The sequence below is a fragment of the Entelurus aequoreus genome, linkage group LG16 (genome assembly GCF_033978785.1).
Source record: "Entelurus aequoreus isolate RoL-2023_Sb linkage group LG16, RoL_Eaeq_v1.1, whole genome shotgun sequence".
Classification (NCBI taxonomy): domain Eukaryota; kingdom Metazoa; phylum Chordata; class Actinopteri; order Syngnathiformes; family Syngnathidae; genus Entelurus; species Entelurus aequoreus.
The window spans coordinates 12641052-12652373 of NC_084746.1; the positions used below are offsets into that span (position 1 = coordinate 12641052).

At 35.5% G+C, this 11322-nt stretch overlaps 1 protein-coding gene across 3 annotated transcripts in view; it reads left to right on the forward strand.

Annotated features, from left to right (window-relative positions):
• The window catches only part of clstn2a (calsyntenin 2a), a 636349-nt gene extending 628324 nt beyond the window's left edge, over window positions 1–8025 (forward strand). For all 3 annotated transcript variants that reach the window (XM_062022193.1, XM_062022195.1, XM_062022194.1), the window contains 2 exons: window positions 648–838; window positions 5240–8025. In XM_062022193.1, the coding sequence (XP_061878177.1) occupies window positions 648–838; window positions 5240–5425 (377 nt within the window). In that variant the 3' untranslated portion in view covers window positions 5426–8025. The remainder of the gene's footprint in view (window positions 1–647; window positions 839–5239) is intronic.
• The last annotated feature ends 3297 nt before the right edge of the window (window positions 8026–11322 follow it).

The following is an 11322-nucleotide window of genomic DNA, read 5'->3' on the forward strand; positions in this document are numbered from 1 at the left end:
AACGCTGCCGACTGCGGATGGATGTTAGCTGCTAGCTAGCTAGCCATGTCTTAAAGCACCTCTTCCTGAGGGTGTTTCAGTGTTATAACTTCACCTTTATCTTGACTTTTTATACCAAAATGCGTCCATTCTCCCTTTTCTGTCTACACACTGTGTCTGCTTGTAAGTACTCTGTGTGCGCGCGCTGCCGAACATGCTCCTCTGCTCGTAAAACCAGCAATGTCATGACGTGACGACGCGCCGTCATGCCCGTTAAAAAAAAAAAAAGGGTACTTTTTAGAAGCGGTATAGTACCGAATATGATTATTAGTATCGCGATACTATACTAGTACCGGTACACCGTACAACCCTATTTGTCAAAATAAAGCCATTTTTTTGTGGTCCCTTTTATTTAGAAAAGTATCATATGTTGGTATCGGTACCAAAATGTCGGTATCAGTACAACCCTAAACAATACTGTATTTTCAAGTTGGTCATTAAGGTGGTACTTGGAGAGAAAATTGTTTGGTGACAAAAGTTTGAGAAGCACTCTTCTAACGATTGTACAACTTTGAGGATATCTCTTTTTAGTGTACGCTTGCACGTTTCCCAAAGCATTTAAATCACACACCCCTAGCGCGCATGTCAACTTGTTCCTCGTGTCCCAGGACCCGCCCCTCCAGCAGCCACGGTCGTTATCGTGGTGTGTATCGCCGCCCTGGTGGTGATGGTGGTGATCGGCGTGTACAGAATCCACGCCACTCACCAGGAGGGCTCCAGGGAGGAAGAGGAGGACGCAAAAGAGGCCGAGGTGGACTGGGACAAGTCTGCACTCACCATCACTGTAAACCCCATGGAGGTAACACCTGCTCCTGATACCACATCTTTATGCTCTGGTATCCATTCTCTAACCTAAATATTGATACTTTTGACAAGTTTTGTTTTTTTTAAATGCTAAAAACACATATTGTGTTAGCTTTGTATCATTGATGACTAAGTATGTTATTATCAATTATTAGTTAGAACATTTCAGTTTTGTTTTGCTCTTTTTTTCTTACATTTTTACTGTTTTTTCATATGTTAGAATAGAATAAAATAATAATAATATATGATAGCGTAACTGCATAACCTAGCGCAGGAGTCACCAACGCGGTGCCCGCGGGCACCAGGTCGCCCGTAAGGACCAGATGAGTCGCCCGCTGGCCTGTTCTAAAAATAGCAGCACTTACCAGTGAGCTGCCTCTATTTTTTAAATGGTATTTATTTACTAGTGTGACAGTCCTAACTGTCATGCGGGTTCTCAGGACCATCCAGGGAAGACATTGTCGTGAGACGGTTTAGACTTCTTTATTATTTCAATCAGTCTTTTGCGTGCTTTTCAGCAGCTGCCTTTTTCCTCCCGTCCGCCGTTTTTCTCCGTCTCCTCCCTTGATGTTCACGTCTCTCGCCCTTTTATACGGTCCGAGAGGGTGATTGCACTGTCCACAGCTGCGCGCTCCACGCACCTTATGCTGATTGCGGCGTCGCTCCCAGCGCGCCCCGCCTTGCCGCTCGCTCGTCCACGCCTCCTCGCCGCCATCTTGGAGCGGGCGCCGTCGGTCCGCCGGCCCCGCCTCCCCACAACTAGCAAGCTGGTCTCGCTTTGCTCGACATTTTTAATTCTAAGAGAGACAAAACTCAAACAGAATTTGAAAATCCAAGAAAATATTTGAAAGACGGTCTTCACTTGTTTAAATAAATTCATTTATTTTTTTTACTTTGCTTCTTATAACTTTCAGAAAGACAATTTTAGAGAAAAAATACAACCTTAAAAATGATTTTAGGATTTTTAAACACATATACCTTTTTACCTTTTAAATTCCTTCCTCTTCTTTCCTGACAATTTAAATCAATGTTCAAGTATTTTTTTTTTTTATTGTAAAGAATAATAAATACATTTTAATTTAATTCTTCATTTTAGCTTCTGTTTTTTCGACGAAGAATATTTGTGAAATATTTCTTCAAACTTATTATGATTAAAATTTAAAAAAAATTATTCTGACAAATCTACAAAATCTGTAGAATCAAATTTAAATCTTATTTCAAAGTCTTTTGAATTTCTTTTAAAAATTTTGTTCTGGAAAATCCAGAAGAAATAATGATTTGTCTTTGTTAGAAATATACCTTGGTCCAATTTGTTATATATTCTAACAAAGTGCAGATTGGATTTTAACCTATTTAAAACATGTCATCAAAATTCTAAAATAAATCTTAATCAGGAAAAATTACTAATGATGTTCCATAAATTATTTTTTTATTTTTTTTTATTTTACATGAGTTATTATTTGTACAAACATGGTGCAAAGTAATTCATGATTTGTTAAAAAAATGTTAGTGGCTAGCTAGTTAAAATGGGATATTGTGATTTCACAAAACTGTCTTAGAAGTCATCATTTGAAAATGTTCAATTTGAAAAATGTGCACTTAGAGAAAATATAAAAATAAAGTGTTGCATATTGATATTTATCTGTTTCTATATATATTTAATGTGAGAAATCATTAAGATGATCAGTGTTTCCACAAAGATAAATATAATTAATTATTAATAATAACATAGAGTTAAAGGTAAATTGAGCAAATTGGCTATTTCTGGCAATTTATTTAAGTGTGTATCAAACTGGTAGCCCTTCGCATTAATCAGTACCCAAGAAGTCGCTCTTGGTTTCAAAAAGGTTGGTGACCCCTGACCTAGTGTGTCAAAAATGATGCCTGTACAAAAATATTAATGTTTAGTTACATATTTAACTGTGTTTATTGTTAATGTTATACTTTTTCAAATTGATTACTTCATAAGTTAGTGGTTTTTTAATTTTTAAATAACTAACTAAATTTGTTTTAATTTTAAGTATATATTATTTGTATTTTTAGAGCTTATAATATTTTAGACCAGTGGTGTCTAAACTTTTTATATAAGAAAACAGTTATATATTTAAAGACAAAACATTGTGTTATAGGTAACTAAGTATATTATTAGTAATAATACAAACATATGTATTAATAATATAAAAATATTTATAATAAAAAAATTCAGTTTTTTTCATTACATTCTGATTTTTCTCTTTTTTCTTACATTTTTACTGTAGTTTTTCCCATGTAATAATAGAATAGAATGATAATAATACTAATATATGATTGCGTAACTTCATAACCTAGTATGTCAAAAAATATGCCTGTACAAAAATATCAATGTTCAGTTACACATTTTACTGTTTTTGTTATTATTGTTATACATTTTCAAATTGATTATTTCATAAATTAGTATGATTTTACTTTGTATTTAACTAACTAACTTTGTTTATATTTTTGGTATATTTTATTTATATTCTTAGAGCTTCTAATATTTTAGATCAAGGGTGTCTAAACTTTTTTATTTTACAAAAAAAAATGCTAAAAACAGTTATTTATTTAAAGACAAAACATTGTGTTGTATGTGACTGAGTATATTATTAATAGTTTTATTAATAATTTTAATTGTTTATTATTATTGTTATTTTTTTCTGTCTCCACACTGTGTCTGCTTGTAAGTACTCTGTGTGCGCGCGCTGCCGAACATGCTCCTCTGCTCGTAAAACCAGCAATGTCATTTTTATTTTACAAAAAAATGCTAAAAACAGTTATTTATTTAAAGACAAAACATTGTGTTATAGGTGACTGAGTATATTATTAATAGTTTTATTAATCATTTTAACTGATTATTATTATTGTTATTATTTTTCAAATTTTCAAATAAAAAATTTCAGTTTTTCTCATTACATTCCAATTTTGCTCTTTTTTCTTACATGTTTACTGTTGTTTTTTCCCATGTAAGAATAGAATAAAATGATAATAATAATAATATATGATTGCGTAACTGCATAACCTAGTATGTCAAAAAATATGCCCATACAAAAATATTAATATTCAGTTACATATTTAAATGTTTATTATTAATGTTATAATTTTTCAAACTGATTACTTCATAAATTAGTATTATTTTAGTTTTTAATTAACTAACTAAATGTTGTTTATAGTTTAAGTATATATTATTTATATTTTGAGAGCTTCTAATATTTTAGACCAGGGGTGTCCAAACTTTTTATATAAATTTAAAAAAAATGCTAAAAACAGTTATTTATTTAAAGACAAAACATTGTGTTATCGGTGACTCAGTATATTATTATTAGTTTAAACATATCAGTTTGTCTCGTTAAATTCCCATATTTTCTCTTTTTTCTTACATTTTTACTGTTGTTTTTTCCCATGTAAGAACAGAATACAATAATAATAATAATAATATATGATTGTGTAACTGCATAACCTGGAGTGTCAAAAAATATGCCTGTACAAAAATACTAATGTTCAGTTACACATTTTACAGTGTTTATTATTATTGTTATAATTTTTTCGGATTACTTCATAAGTTAGTATTATTTTAGTTTTTAATTAAATAACTAAACTTTGTTTATATTTTAAGAATATTTTATTTCCATTTTAGAGCTTCTAATATTTTAGACCAGAGGTGTCCAAACTTTTTTATTTAAATTTTTTTTTGCTAAAAACAGTTATATATTTAAAGACAAAACATTGTGTTATAAGTTACTAAGAACATTATTATTAGTTTAATTATTTTTTCTTACATTTTTACTGTTGTTGTTTCCCATGTAAGGATAGAATAAAATAGTATTAATATATGATTGCGTAACTGCACAACCTAGTGTGTCAAAAATATCAATGTTCAGTTACATATTTAACTGTGTTTATCATTTTTGTTATCATTTTTCAAATTGATTACTTCATAATTTATTTTTATTTTTAATTAACTAACTAAACTTTGTTTATATTTTAAGTAAATTCTATTTCTATTTTTAGATCTTCTAATATTTTAGATCAAGGGTGTCCAAACTTCTTTATGAAAAAAAAAAAATGCTAAAAACAGTTATATATTTAAAGACATTGTGTTATAGGTGACTAAGTATATTACTGTTAGTTTGAAAATGGCGTTTTTTTTCTCATTACATTACGATTTTGTTCTCTTTTTTCTTACGTTTGTACTATTGTTTTTTTTATGTTGTTCATTGAAAACACACAACTTGTTCAACTTTAGCTGACACATTAGGTATATTTGCACAAAGTATCTGGTCGGTATCGCCAATACTCTGTATCGCACATCACGAACACCTGCAGAAAACTCTCACTTGTGTGAACAACACTGAAATGTGTTATGTTGTTTTTTTCCCCCCAGAACGTGAAAGGAGCTCAGGCTCCTCGTGAAGAGGCGAGCGGAGGGCAGTGCGGGGAGGAGGAAGACGACGGAGAAGATGTGGGAGGAATGGCGAGCGCAGAGTCGGATAACAGCGACGAGGAGGAGGAAGGGCAGATGGGAATGGCGAAGGAGCAGAAGTGGGACAGTTCCTTCATGACATACTGACCACACACACACACTGATAAGAAAATATACCTGCACATAAACACACTCAATAATCATTCTGTAGTCTCTCTTCACACTCATTTCCAATCAGACATCTCCCCCTGCTGGACAGAGCTGAAACCGCAGCCTGACTGCTCCATCTTATGTTCAGCATTCATGACCCAGCATGGTGTCAAAGGTCATAGTGCTCCTTCTTTTCCTTTGATATTTGCAATGAAAATGGTCACGTCAGATTACTTTTCTATTCTTTATTTTTCAAGATGGTGAAAGACAATATCACACGTATCAGTCCATGAACAATGCACTTATTCGGAAATATTATCTTGTTTTACAAACCCCGTTTCCATATGAGTTGGGGAATTGTGTTAGATGTAAATATAAACGGAATACAATGATTTGCAAATCCTTTTCAACCCATATTCAATTGAATGCACTACAAAGACAACATATTTGATGTTCAAACTCATAAACTTTTTTTTTTTTTTGCAAATAATAATTAACTTAGAATTTCGTGGCTGCAACACGTGCCAAAGTAGTTGGGAAAGGGCATGTTCACCACTGTGTTACATGGCCTTTCCTTTTAACAACACTCAGTAAAGGTTTGGGAACTGAGGAGACACATTTTTGAAGCTTCTCAGGTGGAATTCTTTCCCATTCTTGCTTGATGTACAGCTTAAGTTGTTCAACAGTCCGGGGGTCTCCCTTGTGCTATTTTAGGCTTCATAATGCGCCACACATTTTCAATGGGAGACAGGTCTGGACTATAGGCAGGCCAGTCTAGTACCCGCACTCTTTTACTATGAAGCCACGTTGATGTAACACGTGGCTTGGCATTGTCTTGCTGAAATAAGCAGGGGCGTCCATGGTAACGTTGCTTGGATGGCAACATATGTTGCTCCAAAAGCTGTATGTACCTTTCAGCATTAATGGCGCCTTCACAGATGTGTAAGTTACCCATGTCTTGGGCACTAATACACCCCCATACCATCACAGATGCTGGCTTTTTAACTTTGCGCCTAGAACAATCCGGATGGTTCTTTTCCTCTTTGGTCCGGAGGACACGACGTCCACAGTTTCCAAAAACCATTTGAAATGTGGACTCGTCAGACCACAGAACACTTTTCCACTCTGTATCAGTCCATCTTAGATGAGCTCAGGCCCAGCGAAGCCGACGGCGTTTCTGGGTGTTGTTGATAAACGGTTTTCGCCTTGCATAGGAGAGTTTTAAATTGCACTTACAGATGTAGCGACCAACTGTAGTTACTGACAGTGGGTTTCTGAAGTGTTCCTGAGCCCATGTGGTGATATCCTTTACACATTGATGTCGCTTGTTGATGCAGTACAGCCTGAGGGATGGAAGGTCACGGGCTTAGCTGCTTACGTGCAGTGATTTCTCCAGATTCTCTGAACCCTTTGATGATATTACGGACCGTAGATGGTGAAATCCCTAAATTCCTTGCAATAGCTGGTTGAGAAAGGTTTTTCTTAAACTGTTCAACAGTTTGCTCACGCATTTGTTGACAAAGTGGTGACCCTCGCCCCATCCTTGTTTGTGAGTGACTGAGCATTTCATGGAATCTACTTTTATACCCAATCATGGCACCCACCTGTTCCCAATTTGGGATGTTCCAAATAAGTGTTTGATGAGCATTCCTCAACTTTATCAGTATTTATTGCCACCTTTCCCAACTTCTTTGTCAAGCGTTGCTGGCATCATATTCTAAAGTTAATGACTATTTGCCAAAAAAAAAATGTTTATCAGTTTGAACATCAAATATGTTGTCTTTGTAGCATATTCAACTGAATATGGGTTGAAAATGATTTGCAAATCATTGTATTCCGTTTATATTTACATCTAACACAATTTCCCAACTCATATGGAAACGGGGTTTGTAGATTGTTGTATTCCACATGACCTGTGAGGAAAATAGCAGCTAACTTTGGCTTTTAGAGTAGTTTGTAACGCGGTGGATGAGTTGGTGTGTCCACTTTTTCATTTTAGCAGAAACCTTTGTGCACTTACTGTATCTCCAAACGCCCACCCACCAAAACAACAACAACAACCTTTTGCGTAACTACTGGCAAACAGAAACATATTTTTGTTACGGTGAATAAAAAGGACAGAACAGGACTATTTGTGCAGGGTTGTTATCCTTTATGTGGAAATAATTATCATTATTCCATTAAATACAAATTAAATGTTAAATAATAATAATGTAACCTATTTTCTTCTTCGCTTTTTTCTCTTTGACGAGGAAAGTTAATTAATAATACACTAAATTCCTCATTTATGATAGACATTATTACCTTACCTTAATGATCCAATCACAGAGTAGTTCTCGTCCGCCCTTGTTGACCTGCCTGTGACGTCATCACTGTGCGACAGCCGTCCTCGTCATTCGTCATGTGTGCTTCTGACGGAGCAAAATAACTTTTACATTCAAACAAACAAAAAACTACCTTGTAAAGAAGGAGTTCAAGACAGTTGTTTTATATATATATATATAGGTTTCCTTTTTTTGCTTATTTGTAAACAAACGGTCTCCCTCTGTAGTGGTCCTAACCCACTGCTTTATGTATATTGACCAATAAAGACTGTAGACTCTACTTGTTTGTCTCACCTTTTTTTGTCAATCACGTTTTCGTTGAATTTCTTTGCTCCGATATGTAAATGTAACATTTATTTACAGATGCAAGACTGCCGACGAGAGAACGCTGTACAGGAAGTGCTTCGATTGCGCGCCTGAACGTAATAAGCCACGCCCCCACCTGAAGCTTACTGGTATTGGCTGCTGTGACGCGAGAAATTGGGCCGCCATCTTGAAGTGGTGATGAGGAGCCGGCGAGCAGCCTAAACTGACAGTTGACAGGTAGAAAACAAAGTGTTCCTGCTCAAATGAGCGGACAGTTGAAAATAGGAATAGGGATTACTTTTCACATGTAAGATTTAACATTAACGCACTATTGGTTGTATTTTGTGAAAAGAATATTACCACAGAGTTGAAAAGGAGCAAAGATCTTCAATAGTACTGAAATCGTAGCCGCTAGCAAACAAGAGTATGGCCATAATAGAATTGCTTGTCAATGAAATTAATTACGTTTAAAAATGTCATACTTGAATAACATAAAGTTGAAATAAATGATGAAGATAAAGATTATAAAAGCCAACAGGGGTAAAAGTTAGTACCACAATCCAGATTGTGTAGGGGGCAGCCGGTAGCTAATTGCTTTGTAGAAGTCGGAAACAGCGGGAGGCATGGTGAAGGTAAAATTGAGTCTAAAGCTTAAACCAAAAATAAACAAAAGGCGAGTGCCCCTAAGAAAAGTAATTTAAGCTTAGGGAAGGCTATGCAGAACAAAACTAAAACTGAACTGGCTACAAAGTAAACAAAAACAGAATGCTGGACAACAGCAAAGACTTACTGTGGAGCAAAGACGGCGTCCACAAAGTACATCCGAACATGACATGACAGTCAACAATGTCCCCACAAAGAAGGATAAAAACAACTAAAATCTTCTTGATTGCTAAAACAAAGTAGATGTTGGAAATATCGCTCAATGGAAAACATGAAACTGCTACAGGAAAATACCAAAAAGAGAAAAGGCCATTAAAATAGGAGTGCAAGACAAGAACTAAAACACTACACACATGAAAACAGCAAAAAAAACTCAAAATAAGTCACAGTGACAGTACACCTACTTTGAGACAAGAGCTACAGTATAGTGATGCAAGCTTGGTTATGCTTTAAAGTCATATCCAACAATTGCCACAACGACTTTTTACTGTCAACTGAGTTTTGTTTTTTAATGATGTCTGCTGGTGGTGTGCCTCCGCATTTTTTCAACGCAAAAAATGTGCCTTGGCTCAAAATCGGTTGAAAAACACTGAATTAGACAATCAGATGGACAGTGGCTATACAGTATTATACAAGTCTAAATTTAGTCTCGCTTTCCAACCCAATTTTGTGTAGCCCACCTTCGTGAAATGTGTCATTTGTCTTTTGTGTGTCATCATGCCTTCAGTGTGCTTATTGTAAATAGCTCTCTGCAAACCTATGAAATGTTCTATTTTGTCTTCATTGTTTTGTCAGACCAGAATGCTTCATTTGGATGTGAAAATCACAAATAAATCTTCTGGGGGAGGATGACCCCCCTACAGGGGTTTGGTTTACAAACTTTCAGCCCCACCTAATACAAAATTCACCAGCCGCCACAGATTATTATATAGTCTCATTTTAGGCAAAGTATAAAACAATACTTTCTTAACAGTATAATTGTAACCAGGAATAAGTCTTCAAGTAACAATATTCAAATACTAACATTGTTGGGTAAGACAGAATTTGGTTTTATTCTGAATCCAGTGAAACAGATTGGTGGTTTTAGCTGATATAAAGACTTTCAGGTGATTATATATGTTTATGTTTAAGTACTTGGTGGCCCCTTTATCCAAAGCGACATACATAAAAAATACATATAAAACAATCACTGCAAACATGATCATTTAAGGGAAGAATGTAATACAAAATATCAATACAAAGTGTCAAGACAGAATAAACTCTCTGCTGCTGCAGCAACAGAGATACAGTCTATATAGGTCCCTAAGAAATATAGATATCTAATGTATTCATACATTGTTTATGTAGGATATATGCATGTATATATAACCTAATCATATTGTTTATTCAATTTTTAAAAATAGCTGACCCTTCTCTGGGATTATATTCCCAGTTTTGATCTGGGACGTCTGGTCACTTATAGCATATAATAATATTCTATTACTGTTAAGCAAACTATGAATAATGAAACACGCCAAAACATGTGTCCTTTATCATAGCTACACGAATGACAAAAAAACTGCGTGAAAATCAGTGGTATTCAGTGAGGTAAGATGAATTAAATGCGCTGACAGTTCATTGCTCCTGCCAAATGAATTGCACTGAGTGGGGCGGATCACCACTCCAAGATGGCGGCCCCGCGTCTTGTCAGCGCCAGTAGGCAGTAGCGCTCGATGCTGCGTACCCTTAGAAAATGTCAATGGTGAGGCCTGGGTCCTATAGGAGGGTTGCATATGACTTCACATCCGGGGGCCGGTACCGGTCCGTGACGCATTTGCTACCGGGTGTCACAGAAACATCAATTAATTTACAAAAATACTTTTCTCCAACTTAAAGGCCTACTGAAATGATTTTTTTTAATTTAAACGGGGATAGCATATCCATTCTATGTGTCATACTTGATCATTTCGCGATATTGCCATATTTTTGCTGAAAGGATTTAGTAGAGAACATCGACGATAAAGTTGCAACTTTTGGTCGCTGATAAAAAAAGCCTTGCCTGTACCGGAAGTAGCGTGACGTCACAGGTTGAAAGGCTCTTCACATTTCCCCATTGTTTTCAATGCAGCTAGAGCGATTCGGACCGAGAAAGCGACGATTACCCCATTAATTTGAGCGAGGATGAAAGATTCGTGGATGAGGAACGTTAGAGTGAAGGAATAGAGTGCAGTGCAAGACATATCTTTTTTCGCTCTGACCGTAACTTAGGTACAAGCTGTCTCATTGGATTCCACACTCTCTCCTTTTTCTATTGTGGATCACGGATTTGTATTTTAAACCACCTCGGATACTATATCCTCTTGAAAATGAGAGTCGAGAACGCGAAATGGACATTGGCAGTGACTTTTATCTCCACTACAATACATCGGCGAAACACTTTAGCTACGGAGCTAACGTGATAGCATCGTGCTTAACTGCATATAGAAACAAAAGAAATAAACCCCTGACTGGAAGGATAGATAGAAAATCAACAATACTATTAAACCATGGACATGTAACTACACGGTTAATGCTTTCCAGCCTGGCGAAGCTTAACAATGCTGTTGCTAATGACGCCATTGA